The 25,615-nt window shown below is 38.5% G+C and overlaps 1 protein-coding gene across 6 annotated transcripts in view; it reads right to left on the bottom strand.

The window, feature by feature from the left end:
- The window catches only part of LOC109631144 (bromodomain adjacent to zinc finger domain protein 2B), a 43,734-nt gene that overhangs the window by 15,342 nt on the left and 2,777 nt on the right, over positions 1 to 25,615 (bottom strand). For all 6 annotated transcript variants that reach the window (XM_069533230.1, XM_069533231.1, XM_069533233.1 and 3 more), the window contains exons 2-10: positions 21,704 to 21,746; positions 5,387 to 5,548; positions 3,694 to 3,879; positions 3,136 to 3,288; positions 2,621 to 2,808; positions 2,300 to 2,512; positions 1,373 to 2,041; positions 562 to 623; positions 6 to 460 (exon numbers count right to left, since the gene is read on the bottom strand). In XM_069533230.1, coding sequence (XP_069389331.1) covers positions 6 to 460; positions 562 to 623; positions 1,373 to 2,041; positions 2,300 to 2,512; positions 2,621 to 2,808; positions 3,136 to 3,288; positions 3,694 to 3,879; positions 5,387 to 5,548; positions 21,704 to 21,746 — 2,131 coding nt within the window. The remainder of the gene's footprint in view (positions 1 to 5; positions 461 to 561; positions 624 to 1,372; positions 2,042 to 2,299; positions 2,513 to 2,620; positions 2,809 to 3,135; positions 3,289 to 3,693; positions 3,880 to 5,386; positions 5,549 to 21,703; positions 21,747 to 25,615) is intronic.

The following is a 25,615-nucleotide window of genomic DNA, read 5'->3' as shown; positions in this document are numbered from 1 at the left end:
CTAACCTGATAGACTACTACCAGAATCCTCTTCATCAATATCATCTTCATCATCTTCATCGTAGTCATCTCCTAAAGAGTCAGAGTCAGAGTCCTTGCTGCTGTGGATGTCAGACTCACTGCCTCTGACCAATTCTACAGGTTGAGGACAGGATGAGTGGGTTTTCAGGAGACTTCTTCCTGTATATAGAGATTTTGGGCTCTTGATCTTCCTCGATCCATGAGCAAGTTGTGGCGAGACTGTTGATTTAAGCGGTGAAGATGAGTCTGATGGTTCCTTGGTGCCAGTGCTCAAGTTGATGGGCATCAGGTAGGAAGGGCTAATAGCGGCCACAAGTGGCTTGTTGTTGAGGGTGCTGCTCTGGCTACGGGGTTTCGTGATGAGAGCCAAGGGGGCATCCTGAACTTCGCTGTGGAATGCTCCATTAGGACGAGGGTTCAGGAACAGGTTGGTGTCATTGCTGTGTGGGAGAGACAACAAATGACTACTCAATATATCTGACAAATATTTAGGTGGTAAGAACAATGTTGAAGAGGATGCTGAATTTATGTGACTTCATACCAGTTCTGGCTGGACAGTTGCAGAGAGAAAGGCTGCTTTAAAGAGTCCTTGGGATGGACGGGCTAAATAAAAATGCAAAAGAAAGGGAAACAAAGGAAAAAAATGAAGTAATTACACAAACTGTCACTCACAATACATCGCTGTGGGCTGTGAATGAAGGAATTTAAGGTGTAATAAGAGACAGGGACAATGAAGAGCAGGCTCACAGCTGTCAACTACAATGAAGAAAAAAAAAGGCTGCTGTGGAAAAATATTTTCAAATTGTTTGGCCTAGTGCCATCCTGCAGATTCAGCTGTCATCTCGCATTTGTTGCTATTGTCATGCTCTGGCAACCAAAAGCCTGTATTTAATGTACCACCATCATATGAATTGAAATGCTCTTGTTACAGATTGCCACATTCTCCCTCCTTCTCAGTGCAGTGACAATAACAGAGTCCTGTAAAAAGGCCAATTTATCTCTCTTGATAACAAACATCCTGAAGCAGAACAGAGCTAATTGCTTGTCAGTTTTCCCAATAGAGCTAAACACATTGACCACCGCATGACTAGAAGTCTAAAGTGACAGACTCTCGTGTGGTATAATAAAAGTACTAAAAATAGTGTTTATGCATTCATCATCTATTGTTGCAGAACACACTGATTTTGATTTGTTTCATGACAGCGAGAATGATGGACAATACATGAGAACAGAGCTCATTCTGTTGCAAAAGGGAAAGAAACACAGGAATTCACTTTCTTTACATTAGATAGAATTCCAAATACAAGAAAACCAGCAGCAATGCAGCAGTGAGAATAAAATTGATAACTCACCTGTCTTAATTTAAAACTGTTGAAGTGCAATGAGATTTCATCTTGGTTTCCACTGCTCTCCTTTGGGTTATCAACAGCCTGTGTGTGCTTAGAGGAGGGCATCAAAACCCTCTGTTTATGTGAGGGCTTCTGTGTGGCTGACGATGTGGGTGGTTTGGGTGAAGAGGAGAGGGAGGGACGTTTGAGTGAAGAAAGAAATGAAGGTCTGGGTGAGGTCCCCAGAGACAGGGGTTTCAGAGGGGAACAAAGGGCAAGAGGTTTGGGGGAAGAGGAGAGAGAGCTATGCTTTGGTGAGGACGAATGAGAGAAGGGCTTTGGTGAAGCAGGAGGTAAGTGCTTGGGTGAGTTGGAGAATGAAATAGGTTTGGGTGAGGATCTGGAGGGCAGAGGAGAGACCTCCCTGTGGGACTTTGAGAAGGGACTGCTGCTAATGGCTGCCAGCCCTGTGGCCTGGATGACACTAATGTGTTTCTGTCCGTCCTCCTCCGCAGTCTTGGAGCTCTGGAGAAACAGAGCTGCAGATTGAGGCCTGCCAGCAGGATGAGAAGAGGGCTGGATACGGTGCGAGGAAGTCAAAGAGACACCATCACGACAACTGTCTTGAGTTGGATTTCCATCAGCAGTGCAAGATCTCCTCTTTTTACTCTCTAAAGTGTTCTGTGTCAGCCGCTGAGTGGGAGGATGAGGAGAACAGGGAGAAGACAGCATGTCATGTCAGATCCTGCTGAGAAAGCTTCACTGTGGCAGCTCTGTCACTTAGCACATACATCCAGCTTGCTGCCATTAATGCTGCTTTACACAGACATTTTACAAATCTGTTAGACACAAAACTTTACAAAAATAACCTCTTGTAAAGAAGCTTTTTAAAATGTTAAATATTAAATGTTAAAACACAGGCAACAGCATTTTAACACACCCTGGCCTTACCTTGACTTTCTGTTTAACTTGTCTCTCTGTTTCAGAATCAGAGTCCTCACTGTCGTTGCTCTGATCATCCTCATCTTCATCATTGTCCTCCTCTTCCTCCTCCATGTCATCAGCATCACTGCTGCTGTCCTCACCATCACTGGAGCTATCTGATAAGGATCCTGACTGGCTGCCACTCATGCTTGAGGTCTCTAGTGGTCTTTTGCTGGGTTTCTAAGTAACAAAAGAATTCCACATAAAATTAAACAGATCAGTGAAGTGGACTTTCATACTTACTCTTTAAATAAGAAAGGACCTTTAAGGGCTTGACCAAAACTTAACCTTTTCTTTTGTTTTCTGAACACTCTTCTGGAATAGCTGGCCTGGGTCCTGACTGCTCTTTGGATGACTGTTGACCATAGTTTGATCCTTGTTTGCCTTTGCTGGAAATGAACTGGCGTCCACAGCAGAGTTCCCAGTAGGAGAGGAACTGCTCCGACCATTCACTGCTCCATTCACACCTGCAGAAACTGGCATTGTACATTTTTTCAGATGGCCAATTCACAAGGTGAACATGAGTCAAACACATAAGGACAACTATAAAAGAGTGTAAGAGAGAATATCAACCTGACTTAAACCAGTAACACTTTGCAGGGTTAGTCTCATAATATTAACAGCAGTTTGGCAATAGTGTTATCATTTACATTTACAGCAAGGACCTAACTGCTGCCTGCTAGTTCACAATTCAGTGACACGTCCTTGTTGCTGCCTTAAAGGACAGAAAAATACATTTATTGACTCATTGTTTGCTCTGCTGTAAACTGCTAGAACATGTATGACCTAGAACAAGAGCTAACCTGACGTACGGGACTGTGAGGGCGCAGGATCTTGGCTCTTGAAGGCTGATGTAAATACAGGATGCAGACCCAGAAGAGGAGGGAAGAAGGCTGCTGCTCCTCTGGTATGTGCGTCAGATGGCCAAAACCAGTCTGGAGTGTGGGAGCGAGACACTGTGCAGTTAAGTCAAAAATAGCCACTCTATCTGCTGTAGATATACAGAGAATTCAATCTGTCAACAAGCTGGGAGAGCAGCAGTTTATCTAACTCAATAACAGCACTAATCACTCAGTTCAGAGTATGGTCTTGCATTTGATCTGGAATTCTGTAGTCTCACCACATCTACTGACATTTCCCAGTTACATACAGTTTCCAGAAAGCCACAGTCTTCAGTGTTTACGTCATTTTGTCATTGAAAATGCACACAACAAATTATTACAGTAAATGTACAATACTGTGCTTAAAACATATTCATTCTCCCCATCAAAATAAACAATGACAACATAAGGAAATGCATGCTGCTGTATGCTGACATTTCACATCACCTCAATTATTAAAAGCATCTTGAGCTTCCTTACCTGGAAATGTACCAAACTGGGGGTGAGCAGCAAAGGCAGATAAACCCAGACTTCCAAGACCTCCAAACTCAGATCGTCCTAAACTTGAAGTGTAGAGCCCAAAAGCTGGATGAGCTACTAAGGGAAAACTGTTGGACTTTCCAGACGTATTTAAACACGCATCACCCGTCATCTGTAGCAAAGGGCCTGGAGAAGAAATGATTTTATCAAGTGATGAATTCATCATTCTTGCTATCTTGATAGGCCATACGTATATCTAGATACTCTCGTATATTCACATACAATAAAAGACAAAGCAGACTATCTGTTCAAAACTGCTTCAGCAAATAACAGACACAGTTTAGACTATTGTGTCTATTCAGAGTCTGAAAACCATTACCAAGAATAATTACAACTAACTAATCATATTTAAAAAAATATTGCTTGAATACAACTAATTGATGTTTACCACCTATAGCCAATACGTTCTATGTGTATTTGTCTATAACTGCTTTATACTGTATTTAACACTAACCTCTAACTGTAATCCTCACTAATTGCAAAACGACAATTAAACTGATGTTAATGTGGAGTGGGGAAGTTTTAAAACCACACAGGTGTTTTAGCTTCAGCTTTAGATAGTGAATTCCTGCTGCAGAGGAACTGTTACCAACTTTAAAATGACCAGGTCATATCCCAATTTGGACTGGGACACTATGCATATAAGTTTCTTAGATAAACTCACCCAGGGATAGGGATAACAAAGATTTTTAGAGTATAAACACTTGAATGTAGTTCTAATCAAAGGGGTGTTCACCATCATACATAGAAGCAACTACAAAGGTGCCAGTGTACTTTCAGTATTTAGTGTTCAGTCCAAAATAAATTATTGGGAAAATTTCTGTACACGTTTTGGTGTTAGGGGCTTATGAATGAATAATTTATGAGAATGTCTCTAATGTGTTCCTGATTGTCATTGCTTGACAAAAAAAATAATTTTGGGGGCATCTTATAATGACAGAAAAAAAAAATCACAAACCAGGGTATGTAAATTTGTGCATTATTTTGTGGTCAGGGGTAATCTGACAGCTTATGCATCGCTGCGTGCTCAATGCATAATGGCTCTGACCACAATTAGTATTCAGAGAAAACAAGAGGATGTTGGCGGCTGCATGCGCAGTGTGAGGACTGACAGACACGTCAAATCACACGGGATAAACTGGAGCTAAAGGTTGTCAAAAGACATCCACAAGGGCGTACACAGCTTCTTAATTGTTGGCATTCATTAATTCAACAGCCTTTCCATTCCTATCAAAATTGTCTGTTACGTGTTAAGACTGGAGGAAGGTGTCTTAAGCTCCTTATTGTTGCACAGTTTTAATTCCGTGTTTTGCATAGATTTTAGTTGGACAGCCTCCCTGAATAGATTTGCTTCTATTTTTTTCCTCTCAAAAGCTAGTCAGTCAGAATGGTCATTCACCGTACACTTAATAGCTTGGCTGTTTGTGGGTGTGTGTGAATGCAGTTTGCAGCACCACTAACATTCAAACCTTTACCTGCATCAAATTATTTCTCAACCAAAATGTGTGCAACATAATCAAATACCCTGACTAAAATCAAATTAAAACAATTACCTGTGAGTCACATTTGATCATGTGCTTTGATTTTTATACCTATAAGTAGTTCTGAAAACAATTTTGGTGAGTGTACATACCACAGGCAGTGAGAGGGGAACTGCCTGCACGTTTAGGGGCTGGGCTGCATTTGGTGGATGGCGTCTGGGGTGGTGCAGGGGAGGAGCTGGCTGAAGAGGAGGCCATGTGAAGGGAGGACGGGGCTGAAGATGGGGAGGACAGGCGCTCTCCAGACTCCATATCTGTCAAACACAATCCAGTCAATACTTAGAGATGTAAGAGAAGAAAAAAAGTGGAGAGGAAAAAAACACCCACACATGCCACACACCCCACTGAGACTTAGTTTCTGACACACAACTGAATTAGGCGCACCACAATACTGGCTTTCTACTTTGAAATAAAAAACTGTCTTCTACATGTGTATTGCTCTGAGTCGCTGTGTCCTTTTTGAAAGAAAAAAGGACAGTCTAGTAAGTATTTTATTACATTTTTTAAATAATAAATCAAATGCTAATGTTCAGTCATTTATCCAGAAAAATGCTAAACATTTAAAGGTTCAAGTCTCTAAAATGTCAGGGTTTGCTGCTTTTAAAAAAACCTGAACACCTTGGAGTTTGGATTGTTGTTTATATAAAACAAGACATTTAAACATGTCTCTGGGAAGCATGTATTTTTTCCCACAAACCATCTTCTTACTGTGTAAAATAATATTAATCAGTTAGTCAGAGAAAAATGCAGTGAATTTGTGTAACTTAAGCACCCATCAATGTAGGAAAAATAGAAAATGCGCCACAAACATGCAGCACAGGGATATGGAGCGATGCAAAGACAACATTTAAAACAACAGCAGATACAACAGCAATATACACATGAGACTACAAGCTGTTGGTGTATATCAAGGGTTTCCAGAGCTCTTTAATGTAAAGCTGCTGCCATCCAAGCTGTGATAATCTAATGAAGCTATGAGCCTCAAGAGAAAATTCAATGTTCACTCTCATGGGAGCACGTTTTCTTTTTTCCCTCCGCAACCTTTATATTAAATCAACACAGATAAATACACAGAGGTTGTAATCACAGTCGCCACCATTTTCTCTGATGACTTTGCCCATCATCCAAATCATCACCCCAAACCGATATCCCCAGTCTATTGCTTGAAATGTGATTGGAGACAAAAGCCAACATAACATATTCATGCAGATTGTATTTCACAGCTTGCCTTTGGTATAGTATTGTACATTACACCAACAATTTCTACATCTCCCTGGTGATTCTCCTCTGCACAGGAAAACAGGAGCAGCTGATTAATTTGAGGAGACAAAGCTACCCTCTGAATATCAAGTATCATCCCTCACCAGGAACAACACTGATGAGACGTAAATGACATGAAGGCTGCGGCCATGCTTCACTGATAAGGCCACCGTTTCCTGCCGTAGTGAGAAGCGGTTTGTGCAGAGTGAAGAACAAAAGGTGCTTTCATATTTATGATGCATCGTTAAAAAAAAAAAAAAACACATTCAGAGTATCATTTTGACCTTGCTTCATCAGCCTTCATTTGTCAAGCTAAGATGTGCAGTATGCTGATGGGACAACCTTAAGTGTGTATTAATTTTAAATCTGTTGTAGAAATTAAATATTCAGCTGAGGAGGCGACAGTGTTGACTGGGATTAAAGTGTGTGTAATAAATTCTGCATACTCCACATTTTGGTGATAATTCACTTCATTACATTAAAGTGAAATGCTGCAGACATGATGTCATTATGAGGTCATTATTTTCTGCTGGATAATTAAACTGGCATATGAGAATCATGAAATGACATCTCAATTTCCTTTGCAAATTTCAAATTGAATTTTTTTTTATCTATAGTTCATGTCATCAAATCTAGTAATTGCATGCATGGAATGTATTGTATTTACAGGATTTACAGAGCAAATGACTGACTTCATCAAAACATTGATCTCATATGTGAGTATGACTCCACAAATACAATACAGCTTGTCGTCTCTGAGGGAAAATGTCTCAATGAACTCATCAACAGAAAGAGATTCTAATCAGACAAAGAAAGCACAAAACACCATCAATCATTTATACGCCACAACTATTCAAATAAACAATATAGCCATTCGGCAATAATAAAAAAACACTGAAAGTATTATGATGAGTAATGACACAGTATCACACAGACACACTAGGTGAAACGGCTTCAGATAACTGTTTGAGTCAAGTTTTTTCTTTTTCTGTTCAACGTGGTATACATGCAACTAAGTATTTTTGAAGGTTTGGCTGTACAAGGCGAGCTTGTATAAAAAAATATGGAGCATCAAATAATATTTAATGGCAGAAAAAAATGTTGCCTTCTTGGTGCATTTGCATACTCTTACTCAAGGTCATGAGTTGGATGGTATCTCAGCATACACTGCTTTATCAGATTTCCAGTCCATTACAGGTGTAAGGACATACAGCGACAGACTCATTTATATTCTCCAATACCCTTGATATGCACATATTAAAATAATAATAATAATTCAAAAACATAATAATAATTATGATAATAATAAGCTTTTGCATAGCACTTTTCTGTTATGTGCAGGCAAATTGAACAGGTTTTTTGGGGAGGGGGGAAATAGGCATTTTCTCTTTTCTATTGCTGATTGTTGATTGAAAATATAATTTCCACTCTCATGTCTGTACAATAATGTGAAGCTACTATTATCAGTCAGATATCTTACTAGACTGCAGTTAACTTCTTTAACCATTATCAAATGTAGCATATAGATATGAGAGTGGTGTCGACCTAACCGAGAATAATCTTAGTTTCCATTCTGTCAAACGGAATGTGAATAAATAAATAGGAAATAAATGATACAAAATCAAAACAAGTCAAACAGTGTTTTAATCTGACTGTGATGGATTAAGTAGCACAAAAGATGCAAATGTTCATTGGTTTAATCTCTGATGCATTTTCTTCCTGTGTATGTGCACCTTGCATTGTGTGTCTTAGTGTGTATATTTCCTATCGTGTTGTTTTGTTGTGGGTGCACAAGCATTTGTTTTCCACTGTGTGTTCCTCCCTGTCCATGTTATCCTCTCACACGGTAACAGATGGCCGATGCTAACAATGATAATCCAGTAACAGAGTCCTCAGCATGGATCAGCAGTATTATGGCTGCAAACGCTGTGTCTTTTCATAGAATGGAAGGTACGCGAGAGAAAGAGGTACTATATCGATGAGTTGTAACTGTTTTAAAGCAGAGTGCTACATCACAGTCTCTCATGAAGGTGAAATGATTAAAAAAAAAGTGTGTGAAAGACAAAAAAAACAATAAATGTGTCAAGTTCTGACTATAATTACCATGCATTCCTAATGGCCTTCTAATTAGAATTACATCACAATGTTAAATCCACCTCCGCAGACATTTACGTCTCCTTGATTGATTGATTGTACACATGGTTGCTTTGTCACCAGCTGCAGTCTCCCAAACACCATGAATCACTGCTGGTGTCCATCATCCCACTTAACACAATTAATTCCTTAGGCTATCAGGGGAAAAATAGCAACACCACTCACTTTTGGTCCAAGTGATTTCCTGGATGGGAGGAGGTGGTAGAGGGATGTGGCAGCAGGAAAGCAAATTTTTAAAAAAGCCATTCACTCCCCCACTCATTGTTACCTCTTTGAGGTCAACAAGAAGTACAGGCTGAAATGAAGCCAATTATTTTGAAGGTTTTCATTTCTCCCCATTTATGTGTACACCCACAGGTTGCGCAGGATGAGGGCTTTATGTGGAGCATGCTCTTATTGAGTGCGTACTTCTGCTGTGGCTAGGTGCATAACAAGTTCAGTGGTACACCCACAGTTCAGCTGAAACGCCGCGGTCCTAGGACTTTCAATCAGCTTTTTTCATTCTGTCATGTCTTCTGATGACAAGTTACGGTTCCTGGCCCTGACTCCTACTCCACCTGGAAAGTGATGAAGTGTTATGTCTGATTCATCCCACCAGCAGAGGAGGGAAACTTCACACTGACCTGCACGAGGGGCAAAACTACACTAACACACACTACTAGTTACAGAGTCAAAGCAGAAGGAGCACTTTTCAAGGCCGACTTCTACCTGATATGTTTGACGATGATACAGTGGGGTTAGGGATTATGTACGATCTAAAACATTTTCTTGGCTTAAAGGGAAGAACTTTAAAAATGGACACACTTTGTGCAGTTTGGATCCAATTAAAGAGGCAGATTCAAGAATTTATCATCACTCTTCTTGACATTAAAATATGTGAAGGGCATTTTTTAACATTTTTGTCATTTCCTTATAAAATAAAGTGTAAATCTTCATGATTAATATATCAGACACATTTATGATGTTGACATCTATTACTTTGTTCAATCTGGTGCATATTAAGACTCCTTTTTCCACTTATTTTTCCAATATAAGAACCACACATGTATAAGGACCCCAGGGGTTTGTGATAGCAATTCTATTGTAATAATGTGACACTATAAAGTTAGTTTTACATATAAGCCAATGCATTTATCTACAAGTTTTGGGTTTTTACAGGGTCATTTATTATTTTCTGGAGTCTCTACATAAGAGAACATACTGACCTTTCAATTTATGGTGTTCACAGAGTATGCCACAGAGACAGTGGACCTGTGCAGACTGATTTAACAGGAAAACATTTAATTGCTATATAATCAATACTCTGGATTAGTCAACCCAGATTTGCTCTTCAAGGCGATGAACACTTTTAATAGGTGAAGTAAAAAGCTGACACCCCTGACTATATGTGTTGGGTGACAGATGGCAGAGCAGCGCTGGTTACACTGGAGAGCCTCTGGGATGTTCTGTTACAGATACAGTGGGAAAGTTTCACTGTTACAAATATGATCCATAGCAAAACCTAATTTTACTAAACACCTTCAAACAGCACCTATTCAAAGATTTGCGTGTCACAGCCACATGCATCAGTGTTATTACATCTTTGACCTCCAATGCAAAGCCCAGCAAATAAATCCACCTGTGCATAATTCAAGGATAATAATCCATTTACACACCTGAGAATTACCAGTAAACACAAAGCGCAAGTATTTTGCTGTCATCATTCTCCAGGACACCTCTTTTAAAGACACCTTCATACCAAAAAATATGAATTCCCACCTTTCTACCCTCTGAGTGCTTTAAGCAAGAATTGAATACTTCCATGAATACAGCGGACTGCAGTGAGACAGATGTTTCAAGAAATGCATTGTTCTTTCATAGCAGCCTTTGCACAGTTTGCAGTTTGGATCATTTTCACAAGGAGGGAGGACATGACATCGGGAAACTGGAGCCCCACATGTTCTGCACAGAAAGACATGTTCCCAGAGCTCCTGCTCACATGCTGCCTCATCGACAGCAAGCATTAGCCAGAAATTGTGCAGCTCAACCTGCAGTTTGTAATTAGGCACATACAGAGAAGAAAGAAGAGTGGGGGTAGAGAGAGAAGGAATGGGCAAGAAATTTCCTGCATCCTCCAATCAACTGCAATTAATCAGTTCTTGTTGGCTCAGAAAATGTATCCGCACAGGGAGAACGACATCCCATGGATGACACTTTAGTTGTTAATGCATTGAAAGAGCAGTTTAATATATTAGATATTGAACTTAATTTAATCAATACCTCACCGTTTAAATACTTTGGCTTACGCGTGTCCGAGTTTCCCATTCTGGGACCTAACTGTACCTGTTTATGGCCTAATACGCAGCCAGCTCTATTTGATGAAAAAGGAGAAGGTAGGAAAGCTAATAGTTGCTGCAGATAATCACTTTAACGCTATATTATTATGATCACAAATAAGACAAATTCTTAATAAACCCTGCTTGTTTACTTCTTCATATTTTGTTCTCTGTCATTTGCTGAACGAATCTCACTAATGAGGATTTACATCTAATGATATTGCTCACAAGGGAAATACTGAAACGGTGAAAAAGAAAAGACAAAATACATTGCTTTAAAATTACTTCATATTATTTTTCACACACTTTGCAGAACAAAGATTAGATATCCAGTAATATATGTGAAAGGCAATATACAAATATTGGACTGAAAAAAGAATCAATGAAAACTATTTTATAAATATTTACATTCAATCAACTAAAATCTAGTAATGTCACGCATTTACTTGGTCCTGACATCACACATTTATTTTTTGAAATACTATCTGGCACAAACAAAATGGTGATGAAAAACTTCCAATTTGAAGAAAACATTGTTTGCATCTAATTTGCAGCTTCAATTATTCACAGAAAGCAGGGTGGTAACGCAGTTGGACTGTGATTTAAAATGTTTCAGGGATTCAGCAGTTAAAAAGATCTGTTTATTAAACGTGGACTGAGAAAGGTGCATTTCCATGTAAACAGGAAAAAACACAGCTGGGGAATGAAAAAGAACATGCACGTGCAATCACCTGACAGGAAGCAGAGCTGCAAATTAATCATGAGAGGACGATGCTGATGCAAAGGTTATATGTCATTCCACAATGCTAAATAAAACACAGCAGAATATAAGACACAGTCTATACTATTTTAACATCATGACATTATGATGATTGTTTATTTGCTTGGTTAGACATAAAACTGTGAGGAGGACATTGTGTGGATTATGCTACAGAGCTACTGTACATTGAGGCAAAATCTGCCTGACAACAGTGAAGTATGCTTGTTTTCTGTTGGTGGAAGGTGGTGTGGTGACGTGTGACAGTGTGATTTTGGCTGTATATCATAGCAGAGACAGTGAGGATAAAAACTCCAAGGTTCTATCAGTCTTTTAGGCTTTATACTACAATGTCAATAACTTCCTCATGCCTCAAATGATCAAACAGCATTTATGTGCAGGAAAACCTGACTGGGTTTTTAACCTATTTCCCCACAATGTCAAAGTCCAGGATGAAATAAAAAGGCAGCGGGATCAAGGTAAACATCGCTATCACAGCTTTTTATACAGCACCCCCCCCCTCTCGCTCACTCTCCAAAGAGCACAACATAAATCACATGGCAACCGTAATGGGAAGTAGGACTGCAGTGTGCCAAATGAAGCAATAAAACAGATCCAACCTTTCAAAGCATTAGTCACACATTGTCCATATGTCCACTGCTTTATTGAAGCAGACGATGCTGGTTACATTCAAACAAGCACCTGTGCGCTACACTGAACGTCTTAAATGAAGGTCACTAATACGGAAAATGTGAGTTAATCAGGAAATTGGCACTGCACCCTTACAGCTAGATAGTGCTGGGCTGTCAAAAGGGGGGCATGATTTTCAACAGTGGAACTCTTACATCAGCCGTCTAATGGAGACGCACGAGGACTGACACATCACATCTCTGCATCAGTCACTTTGATGTGGAGGAGCACGGGATTAAAACCCTATGACAAAATCTTGGAACACAAAGAAACAAGATGGGCCGTCAACACACGACGGGCCACAGCAAGCATGATTAGGATAACAGGGAAAAAACCTGATGCATTGATACAGGCGGGAAAACTTCCAATAGCATCAAACTATAGCTACTGATGTTGTGCATATTCAAAGTATTCTGACTTTTCCCTGATCAACAGTGGTCAGTGGTGATTCCCGCTATTTGAAGGTGTGATGTGAGTAGCTGACCTAAGCTGATGAGCTGAAATTGGAGGTCCACAGACAGTGGTGCTTATGTAAACACTTGGGCTTCAGAATTAGAAATACGATTCTCCATGTGCTAAGTTTGGATGGTGAATTCAGTGCATCAAGTAGCAAAACTTAAATAAAAAAGCAAAATTATTTGAGACACTATGTTATGTTTCTTTCATGAGATCCAGACCAAAAATACATTCCTGATTGAGTTTCTAAACACAGATAAACAGAGAGAATATTTGAGGGTTGTGGGACACTGTTTAGAACACAAACAGTACGAGAAACTGTATCTTTTAATGTAGATGTTTGAGCAGTTAAGCCAACGAAACAATTAATTTATCAGGTTTCCTAAAAGAAAGAAATTTGCATTTATAATCTTAGGGAGGAGATACTCGTGTGAAACGTCTGCCGGCGGCAAAACAACACAGTTAGTGCAGGATTAATAATTCCTGCCTGGATAGAGCTGCTTTGAATAACACAGGTCTGATCAGAAGAACCTGATTAAAAAGTGCCTGCTTGTATAAAAACACTGAATAATGAAGGTCATTTTCATCTCTTCTCAAACAACAACTTTTCACAATTTTTATTATGAGGTAACATGATTTCATACTAAGAAATTCAAATCAGTGTTCAGCTGAACACACGACAGCACACTTAGATACAAATAAACAACTTTTCCACGAATGCAATATCCCTGTAAACATACTAACAACCTAGGTATGGCCAAAAATAACGTCAAGATTAAAATATTCACATCAGTCGATATTGATAATTATCATGATAAATGTCACATTATCATTATTTCTTTTAACTTTACAGACTCATTTTTACTGCTGAGTGAATGTTGTGGTTTGAGTAGAGACTGACACTTAACAGCAACACTCTGCAAATCTGAGGTAGATCAATTATGTTTTATACCTTCTCATTTGTGTTTGCACAGCATAATCATTTTATCAATACATTTTAGATGAATAATTGATATCGTTTTATTGTCCAGCTCTACAAGAACCTACCCTGAAAACAATGTTATCTTGGTAGATGGTTGCAGAAGAAAAACTCTTAAAAAGAAAATGGTTTCTTTGTCTCATATTTGTATCCATTATCCAATATTTCTAAGACAAGGAGGGGTAAGAATTCCTGTTACTGTTGAATCTGATGACAATTCTTTCAGACAGTTAATCACTAAACCACAGAAATTGTTTTTACTCAGTTAACAGGACTGTAGCACATGAAGAAATTTTCGTGTAAAAAACAACTTCCACTTTTATTTTTCCCCAACATGTGTGATAAATTAAATCACATACTGCCACTGCTATTACATCTACCTTGTATTTGACAGACTACAAACAGAACAATAAAATATCTTTGCATTGTGTATTATGTACTATAGTTAAGTTAAAAAGTTAGTTAAAGTTAAAAAGGTTATCACTAAAAATAAATTCCATGAATGAGTTGTGGTTTTTGCTGCATATTTTTATGACTGATTTTACACAAATGTGTTTTTTTCCAATAATGCTCTGGCAATGCTGCTTATCATCATTAAAATAAAACCACTTCTGCTTCTGTTAGTCATTAAATCAAAGGTTATTACTTTTAAAAGGCAAACATTATTATGAACAGATTTGGCCATTCAGAATTCTTTGTTCTCGGCTCTAGGACGTAACTATGTTTCACACTATAATTTTGGAAAGTAATGAGTGAAGGTTATAAATCTAAGTAGGGCATTTCATTATTTTAAATATGCTAATTCTTATGGGATGAAACGTAGGACAATGACTTTGAGATGAGGAAGAGGAGGAAAAGAAAAAGAGGGCTTGAATGGTGCTCAAAAACACCTCAAATTCATGGGAGAGTTGCTCAACACATGGCTTCAATTGATGTGGGAAAGTCACTTGGGATACTCAGACTATTTATATTTTCGAAGAATATGTACAGAAAATAAGTAGTTTTCTTTCTGCCTCCAAGGTATCGTCGTAAGAAAAGCTTCATCTTGGCTTGGACTATAATGTCAGAAAACTGTGTGCTCTATTGTGTAGCTAACAATGACCAAATGGCACAACACACCAGTATCCATGCTAAAGGATGGATATTTACTAGCTGTGAAATAGTAACATGCTAGAGGTCATTTTGTCTTGAAGATTAGATGACCAATTCTTAGTTTATGAATCCAACAAATCAGAGCTAATGTTGAACATGAGAACATAACCAGGATGTAAACTGAATATGATTTGGTTCAGGAAAACCTTGCTGTCACATTTCTAATGATAGAGTTTGCAGTATGGAACTGACTGTTGAAACACAACAAAACTACATACATCATCATTAGAACCACTTCTTCGTTTGATCAAAATTTCATTGATTTTGACAGTTATAGAGACAAAAATCCTGACAGACAGAAAGAGTCTCTCACACTGTGAGAAAGGAAAGTGAACCTGTGCCGACTCTACCTTTGTAAGTTTCTTTCCCAACATCTAAGCTCAAATGGAAAAAGGTCATGCAAACATTTTATTTAATCCGTCAAATTTTCTTGATCTTTATGGTTCTTCAGATGTGGTGGAAAACACATAAGAATGTGCGGAGGGGACTTCTCTGTCCTGAGGCTATTTAGTTGAAAAAAAAACTATGGCGTAGTCACTGGAATCAAATAAGGGAACAAGATGTGTGTTGCACAAATTCAAAGAGATAATGAAGAAACAACATAGAGACAGAATATCATGTCAGATAACAGGAAATCCATGCACCTGCAGTTCCAGATATACCCACCAACCCCCTATGCCTAACAACAGGGTTAAAAGCAGACTAAAATGCAGCACAGAAATAAGCAGATTGTGCCAATATCTGCTATGTTTGTTCTGGGCAGGAACGGGACCTTGAGGACAGTTCATTGTTCTAAAAGAGGAAGGGGTCTTGGGAAAACTGACATTTGACTACCCAGGGCTGTAAGAATCATTTGCCACTTTAAAGGGCTCACGCAGAGGTCTCTATCTTGCACATGGCACAAAGCGCAAGTGTCTTTGCTCTTTTCTGAAAGACACAGTTGTCATTTCCCTGTCCACTGCCCATGCACTTGCAAATGCACTTGCACAATCTGGGGTTTCTTGGTAATGATGTGGTTGGGCCGTATAAGATGTGTTGTATGTCTTGTTCCTCTCTCGCTCTCTCTTCCCTTGTTTCATTCCAGCCTCTTTTCACTAAAGTCAATTAAAGGTGAAAATACCTAAAACACTGGGTGATCAAGCTACAAGTTCTTCATTTGTTTACTCAAAATAGTACTTCTAATGACATTCTTCAGTCTAACAGGCTGCAGACACAGCTCCACGTTAATTTAACCCCATTCTGGTCTTCATACGTCAGCAATATCACTTCAACAACAAAGATTATCATCAGTTTACTGTTGTATCTTCTTGAAACAGGTACAGATAATCAAAATACATAGACTACTCAATCTAATTCAATGTTGTTTTACAGCATCAACAAACTGACCTCCAGGACAGCACAAAATTGGTCTTGTGTAGACCATACTAATATTGATGTGTATTTAATGGGTTACCTTCAGCTCAATGAGGAAGCATCATCTGCGATTGCTAACATGAGAGCAGTGTGAAACAAAACACCTTGCACACATAGAGCTTTACTGATGGAATTTTTTCACAGTTTCTGTTAGTGCAACTCAAGCAGTGCCCTCTGAAAGCTGTGTGCAGCCAGGCCTGAAGCAGGGGAGGAAAGGTGCGTGATATGGCAATTTAATATCAACCTGCTGGTATGTGCTCCTCCATACAAAGAGTCACACATGTATGGTACATAGAACTTTAAAGAACACATAACATGGGAAATAGGTTGTTCCTTATATTAATTTTTTTTTTAAACATTTGAGCAAGTGTTTGAAGGAGTAGAACATGACTAACGGCTAATGCCCAAAGAAGACAGACAAGCTTATGTATGTATATTACTGTAAATCTATGTAAGGCTAACATGCTATGTTATTTTCCCCACAATGTAGAATAAATTACTTTAATTTATTGACAGATTATTATCAATAATCCCAAAAGATGGAAAATTGTGTTAAAATTCAAAATTAACTATTGCTTAATGCTAATTTGAGATAAAATTGACATAACAATCCTCTAGAGAAATAATACAATAACTTATATATGTATATTATTTTAAACAATAATCTCTATTAAGAAGACAATACTTTACATTTACTGAGGGATGTCAGTCAAAGACAATATGATGAATATTCAGGCTACATTAATATTAATTTTACTGCAGGAGGACAGTTGACGCATTACAATGAGATCTGCTAATAAAATCAACCATCAAGCTCAAATACATACATATTAAACTAGGGTCTCAATGTCATTAGCTTTTTGCACCATTAACATTTTCCCACAGGTTCATTCAATACTTAATTCTTACTTAAATGTGTTTACAGTGAAGCAGAATTAAGTTTGTGTAAAAAGAGATATTAACAAATTTATATTATTTATTAAAACATCCTCCTTTTAGCAAATAATTTAATCTGAATCAAACAATGTCAGTGAAAGCCACTTGCCAAATTGATGCCATGTGATATATCTATACTCCAGAGGATCCACTTTCATTAGTAAAATGTAATGGAACTCAGTCAAATCAATTACAGCAATTCTGTAACAACATGGAATAAATGGAGCTAAACAGCTGCCATGTACTAGTTGCTTATGCATCAATACACCAGTTTAGTTTTCTACTGTGCTTACAAACACATGCTTGTTCACTGTCTGTAATTTGTCTCCTCATTATACACCAACAACAAACACCAGTTTCATGATTGCACATGCAGTCTCTCGCTAAAAACTGACATTTAAATCCTTTTCCACTAGCTTAGTAAACAATGGAAATGAGATAATTGATCATGTGCTGGGGGATCTCTGTGAGCAGCAGAAGGTCACCGCCCGCCAAGAGTTGATAGAGAAAATGGCATTGATGCTCCCGAGCTGCCATTTTTCTTCCCTGACAAAGACTCCATCTGCCACCAAGCCATTTGCAGCCTCCAAGTCAGAATGTCAATGATTTCCAACCATTCCACAACTCAGCGTTCACCTTGGTGTCACCTCTACACCGGTTTGAGCGCTGACATCACAGATCCTCACTGTGCAGCCCCTGCAGACTGCTAAGAAACCCCATTAAGTCTACGCAAGAATGGTAAGCAGTTTATTAGCATTGCTAATGTTAGTGTTTTTGAGATGTATGATGGAAAGCAGATGCAAGGTTTCAGAAATTCTGGTTCACTCAAAGAAACAACTAATTCATTAGATCAGCAGCGAAAATCAATGCACAGTGCAGCTGTGTACTGATAAAGTCAGGCAGACACTTAAAATCCCTGTTGTTCAATAAAGACTTCATGCCAACAGTAAAGAAGGGACAGCAGGCAGCTGGCCACGGCTGCCTAAGAAAATTCAATTTTCCTCAATGCCATCTGCACACCTCGGAGACGCCCTTGCAGGTCTTCAGTCTCCACAGTAGACCATGCCAGTGCTGTCCCAAATCCCAGGCATGCCTGACCTGTCACCTTAGAGGAGAAGCTCACATAATGAATTACACTTTATTGACGACGAACTAGCCTCTGTGACTGAAGCTGCCTGGAACTCTCTGCTAGTGGTTTTATGGCTGTAGAGCAGACATACTGTCTCTATATCCTAAATATCATAATTATATTCTTTAAATTAGCAGGCTGTATATCACCAAGTTGAGAAAAATAGAGTACGTCTGTGCATCAGCCTGTTTTTAAGTCACATAGAAATGCACCACCCATGGGCTACTTGGCTGTAAAGGACATGAAGTTCAGGGCACTTTGGTGCTAATGAGAGGCGTCTTTAGAGTTGAAATAAACATGCACACTTTCAACTGTATACCAATCCACAAAACCATTCTACTTCCCCCTTCAGATGAGTGCTATATATTCAAAACATGTACAGCATTAAAACTATCTCTCAAAACAGACTGGGATTCAACCATATGTCTAAAGGTGACCTGCTGGATGTTGCTGCTAAATTTTGGACTTTTGTTCAGGTCCCTCTTTATTTGCCTTGAGAGAATCAAAAATGACTTCATCCTTTATTCAAGACAAGCTCATAAAACAGGTGAATCAGCACCATTCACCATTCCTGTAATGTACTGTCTGAAACAACCTATTGACTTTATGAGGCTAACACAGATAAAATATCGAATGATCCTTGTACGATTCTCTCTTGATTTCCAGAGGAAAAGATGTTTCCCATTATTTCTAGACTTGTGAAGTAATACAGTAACCTATCTGGTTTTTGTGATCAATTTTAATTTAAGGCAGTTTCCTCATAGGCCCTGGACAGTTTCAGGTTTGTGTTGTTTTATAGGTGCAGAACTAAGAATAATTGGCCATCAAACTGAAGAATGGTCACCTGACTGTCTTATTTGCAGGCTGTGTATTGAAAGATCTTTCATGTCAAGGCAACATGATGTAACCAGTGATTCTGGATTACCACACAAACACATCATGCACACGGCAGCTATTCATAGAAGCTTAATATCTCTGTATAATTATTAGACTGAGAACAGTCAGTGTCAATGCCCCATCCATACAACTGATACATCTCATACTTGCATCATTCACACGAGTCTTTGATTTACCATTGACAGAGTTCTTTCATCTCTTCACTTTTCTTTCCTGCATGTATTTCATTTCACCCTCTGGGCAGGAAAAAGAAGTGGAAAGAAGAGTGGGCTTTGATATTTACTACAACACCACATTATAATACCACAGCTATCAGTCCGCTCTTCTAGCAAAATCACAAAATATAGCCTGCTCTGTGAAGCTACACTATTAACTGAAGGTCATAAATATTTAAAAGAGAAGGGGAAAAATGTCATTTGCACAGCTCAACCTCTCTCTTTTATACACATAAAGAAAATACAGTACAAAATAATGATCCATATTAAATATGTCAATCACCAATCCATAAAGCTTTCCTCCCCCTCATTTAAGACCTAGATGTCAATCATGTAACTGCAAATCATGGATATTACGCTCAATGCCACTACAATCTAAAGGTTTATATACATATACTAAAAATGATAAAATAATTAACTTTTTTAAATTAACTCAGATTATTCATTTGAAATGTCAAAATACAATAATGTGTTTATTTGATTAGCATATAGTGTACTTTTTTTATTTGTCTTCTTTTTTTCCTCTATTGCATTGAAGTGCTACAGAAATAACGGGAGTGTATAGCAAGTCCCAGCCTCAAATTAAAGACTTAAACTTCATTTTACCTGATTACCGTTACCATTGTGTCACATTAACTTATTCTAGGTATGTGTGTTTTACATGTGTTGTATCGGGAGACTGCAATCATACATCAGCCAATGGACAACCAAAAGCACTGGCTGTCTACTTGCCATCCTAAAACCTACTGTGGCCCCTGTAGATAAACTGAAGGTTACCGGTAACAGCCATAATAAATCCTTGAAAGCCTCTACAACACCCTCACACGAAAGGGAGGGAGCTCAGCTTTACAGATGATGGGGTTCATGCGACCGTGCTCGTTTTTGCCATCGCCGTTTCAACTCGGCTTGTCCACACAGTGCTGCACATGACCTGTCCCTTCCCAGGGTCAGTCACATAAAGAGCGGGAGACTTTTCCTACTGTAGATCAAGAGTGGCCGTGTACATGTCATGAATTTCATGGCACAATTTCAGTATTCTTTGCTTCATAAAAATTAAGTGGGTAGTCCCGCACTTTCCCTTTCAGGACACTGTAAAAAGTTGAAAGAGTGAGGAAGTACGAATGAAGTCAGAGGAGGGAGGACACAGGAGAGAAAACTTTGCCCAAGGTACAGTACATGTGAGTAAAAATCAACAATTCAAAAAGACAATTAAGGATCCAAAGTATTTCTTTTTAAGAATATTTCACTTACAACAATACTTTGATTTGAGATTTGTCTGCTTTGACACTGCTTCTTTAGAGAGAGAGAGCAGGCGCAATAGTTCCCATATACCTGTATATTCACTCTGAGGAAGAACTGTTTCATGATAAAAATCTCTTATCAATTCACACCTATTCTGACAGAGAAGTTAAAAAATTACTTTGCTTGCAAGACTGCAAATTAACTCACCTAATTTAGGAGTCTAAAGAAAACCATGTCACATTGTGACAGATTAGAGCTCAGGGTGAAGGGGAAGTGAATTGGATAAACCCACCACCTCTGTCTTGCGGCAACAATTTGATTTTTAATTGCAGCCAAGAAACATCTGTATAAAGTTACTATTTGTGGAGTAACCCATATTAAATTTTTAAAACAAAGCCAAACAATAGCCCCAGCCTCACCAATTAGCCCTGTTTAGCTCACAGTAATTTATCTTGAAATACCCTATAGTCTTAAAAAGTTTTCCTTTCTCCCCCAAGAGATTTAAATGTGTTCTGAAGCCTTGATACTCCAATCCTAAGACAGACAGAATTAATTAGATGCACACAAAATGGGTGCAGACCGTAATGCAGCACAAACTAATTTCATAAATTAGGACTTTGTTAAATTTCAGCCTAATTGGAGAATTTTAATCCTATGCTTAAATAATACATTGAAATGAGGTGATCAGCTCAGTCCAGCATTTTTGTTCATGGATGATGTTTTCCAGTTTCACAAAGCAAACTGGCTTTTCTAATACAAAAATCATACGGCACAGAAAAGGACAATGGAGTAGCTGGTGTAACCAGACACTTACTGTATGAGACTATCCTCAGTTCTGTGACATCCCTGCTCTGCACCTGAAACACGAAACAACAATGTTCAGATTTACTGCTTGATTTTATCGATTTACTCATTCAGCATGGTTCCTACATGAGAGCTCTGTGAAAATGGTAATATAGACTGGAGGAAAGGTGAATTATCCATTCTAAACATCAGCAAAAGAAAATCAAGCTACTGCTCCCAGCAAAACACACTGGGAAATGGAACATGACAAAAACACTTTGGAGAAATTGGATTATAGTCTAGAGTATAACAAGAGCAGTTATTGGGCTAAAGAGCCAACATCCTGTGACATTAGGAAACAAAAACATGTAAAGAACAAATATATTGACATAAAGACTGATTTATTTTGTTAAAACTTGTTCTTTTATTTTCTTATTCTTAAAAATAAAGTCCCCTTCCTAATAACATTCTGTTGTTTCTGTTAATACTCTGACAAAACAGGTTTTTATGATGTCATACACATATGTGAGGCAGCACAAACACTCTGACCTGCCACCACATGTATACTATTTATGCCAATACCATCTGTGATCATTTTGTTTGGAATGTAAAGAAATGAAACCTCGACCAAGAATCTTGGAATCAACCCTGGATCATTGAAATCCTTTCAAGTCTTTGTACACCACTTAAATAATCACTCGATCACAGACTCCAGGCTTTACTGCAACCATAAGAGTATTGATATCATGGTCCAGTATAGTAAATTACAACCATTTCACATCCATCAATAATGACCCATAAGGTTTTTATCTACCATATTATTACTTTAAAGTTGGAATTTATCTTACTGTAAAACCAGTCAGTGTTTCCCTTTACAATATCTGTACACCATCCCTCTCTAAAAACTGATTTCTGTGGGGTAAAAACATTGGATAGTCATTTGTTTGTTTGGCGTAATTTTGCATTGATGTAGATTTTTTTTTTTTTTTACAGCTGAAGCCCATGTTGTTACTCTCATAGAGTATCTTAAAATGGCTGCATGCCAACTCATAGTGTCATAGGAGTAAGCTTCTGTCTCAATGGACTAAAATCAGTTATCCACATATTAAGATAGAGAATTACAGAAATTCCACAGTCCTCTATTGTGATTGTGTCAACAAATTACACAACCATGTCCTCCGGCTAAGGAAATAGAAGAATACAATTTTGCAAAATTCTTATATAAAAAGGCAAACAGACATGAATTAACTTTCAATATTAGATTTTACACTGTTAGTACTTTGTACAACATATCCTTTCTTGAAGCGGTTGATTTATTATGATTAAGAATCTCAAAAACTACTGCAGGCCCCAACGTGAATTAAATCATCAAGAAAACCTGACAAGCACGGTTTATTTGCTTATGATTTTAGAAAGTACTTAACTTCCATTTTACAGGTTCACACATTCCTGACTGTCACAAATCTTCAAAACCTAATTGGGTTATGATCGCAGTGTAAATGGACTGCATTTGTATATCTTTTCAATTCTTATCGACCACTCAAAGTGCAAATTGTAAATTGCGGTTCAGTATCTTGCCCAAAGAGTTGTCTGACTCTGCACACCTCTGCATGGAGACTGAATGACCCTCTCCCCCTCCTGAACCCACGTCTATAAAGACAGATACAATGCTTTCAGTAACATGAAGCTCACTTTGTGTCCTAATGACCCAAAACACTGATCCTTTTGAAGTGTCTAGCTGCAGGCGGAGGAAAAAAAGCAAAAGGGCTCTGGATAAAATATCTGCCACTTTCATATTTTATTCTCTGATATAGGGATGCTGTTAACCTGCCTTGCTATACTTTCTGAATCAGCTATGAATATGACCGGTAAACACTATCTCTAATAACTTACAAATGTCACCTCATTTACTCTCATCGGTAGCAGCAACACTTATGTGAGTCGGCGTTCAGTTGCAGTTGTGTCATTTTGTAATATAAATATTGTTTTTCTACACTAGAATGATTCATTGAAAATCAACCATACAAAAGGTCTGACTCCATAACTGGTATGGTTATAAAAAAAAAGGTCTGTTTACAGGAAGTCTTTGACTGCAAAGAGAAACCATCTCAGGTTATTCAGCTATCCATCTATCACGCTTGGTGTCATCATTTCAAGTACAGATAATGAGATTGCTCCCCCCGCCACCCCTCACATAAAGCTGTTTACTAGTCATGAGTAACAAATGGTAACCTCTGTACCTAGTCTCCTTGACAGTCCTTGACTTGAGTCTCTCAGCTTGAACATTTAGTTTGCTGCGACTGGGCCTGCAGCATCTGTCATTACCTCATTTGTTAATACCCCCCTCTCAGCTCCAGCAAACCAACACTGTCTCTTACTAATGCTGGTAATTCATTTTCTAATAATGGCAACATTCAGTGCCAACACAGACGGCAGTGTGACATTCAGAGAGTGCAGCGAAAAGAAAAAGTGCGCTGGTTGATGTGTATTCGTCTTTGCCTGTGTTCTAGGTTTGTGTCCCACTCCTGAGTAGCATTAACATTTCTCTTATTTTCCAAAAATCAACCAGCTTGGTCAATATTCTCTGTCATCATGCACAGGTACATTTGGGATTAGCCAAATAAAAGGCAATGAACATTTTCCCTCATTACCTGTTTGATTAATACAACATTTTAAAAAGATGCTGTTAAACATAATCTTTGGTATACTGTGGTATTAGGGTTATGAATGAACTGTGTTAAAGCACACACTTGAACACACTTTGATCAAAACTATTATCTATTAAACAATTTTTAAAACCATAGACAGGATCAGACATGTCATCCATCCTTATATACAGTCTATGATTAAAACTAATATGATCAATCTCTTCATATCCAGCAAAACTTCAACTCTAACTGAGAGGAATGAGCAAGTTGACTAGTTAGAGATAAGTGAGAGGTTTATAATGTCAATGCAAGAATAAAAGAGTTGCAGTATTCTCACTACAAGATGCGTAGCTGCTGTCTGCACTGTGAGGAAACAATTCTTTCAGTTAGCTTCAATGAGCCTTAGATTTTGGCCTTTGCTGATCCAGACATTTTTGGGGATGAATTACTTTTCTCCAATTTCTTATCAGGCCAGTGTGAGTTGGGTAAAAATTAAATATTTAAAAACGTGGCTGCAGCAGGATGCGTCAAATGGGTAGTGTTTGTGACCAGATTTTAAATGCATGAGGATCAATAAAAAAGGGGGCTGCTGAGGCCCAGTCTTTGTGTGAGAGAGTGGAATGGTTTACAACAGCGGCAGGACAAAGGGTCTGCATTACTGTATGCATGAAGCTACCTGGCCTGGAATTATGAATATGGAGTTAAAATCATCCATGGCCTGGGAGTGGCCTGTAATTCCTATAGTGAAGTATACAAACACAAATACATACTAAACAGCAATAGCATTTGAAACATCTGCTCCATTAGCGCAGCGGGGAGACTCCCGTCTCAGAGGCATCATGGGTTAGGATAAGCATCTCCAGGCAGAGAGAAAATAGACCAGGAAGATGAGTGAAAAAGAGTAATCACCCTGACATATTCCTAATAATCCACCTCCCTCGTGCCGCTCCCCCCAAGCTCACCCAATCATAAAGTGTCAACACTGACCTACAAAAAGGGAATCCTGTCAAGCCTTACATGTTTAAAAAACATCAATCACAGCAGACAAAGAGGGTGCATTGAATTATACAGCATTAACCTTCAGGGCTTGCATATAAAGACCACAGATTTATTTATGCTTGTGTGTTAAGAGCCTCTGCACTGTTCCTTATACAGCGAGCCGGCTGCCAAATTGATGAACCAGCTCAGCCCTCAGCAGGACTCCAGCATCTTTGATTAATGAGTGCAAACTTGTGGAAAGGGTAAGAATAGAGAGACAAGGGTAAAATGGGTGAAAACACAATTATTAGCAGGAC

This window comes from Paralichthys olivaceus, chromosome 10, assembly GCF_024713975.1.
Source record: "Paralichthys olivaceus isolate ysfri-2021 chromosome 10, ASM2471397v2, whole genome shotgun sequence".
Classification (NCBI taxonomy): domain Eukaryota; kingdom Metazoa; phylum Chordata; class Actinopteri; order Pleuronectiformes; family Paralichthyidae; genus Paralichthys; species Paralichthys olivaceus.
Note: the sequence above shows the minus strand (reverse complement) of the source record. Positions and strands in the feature narration are given on the sequence as shown.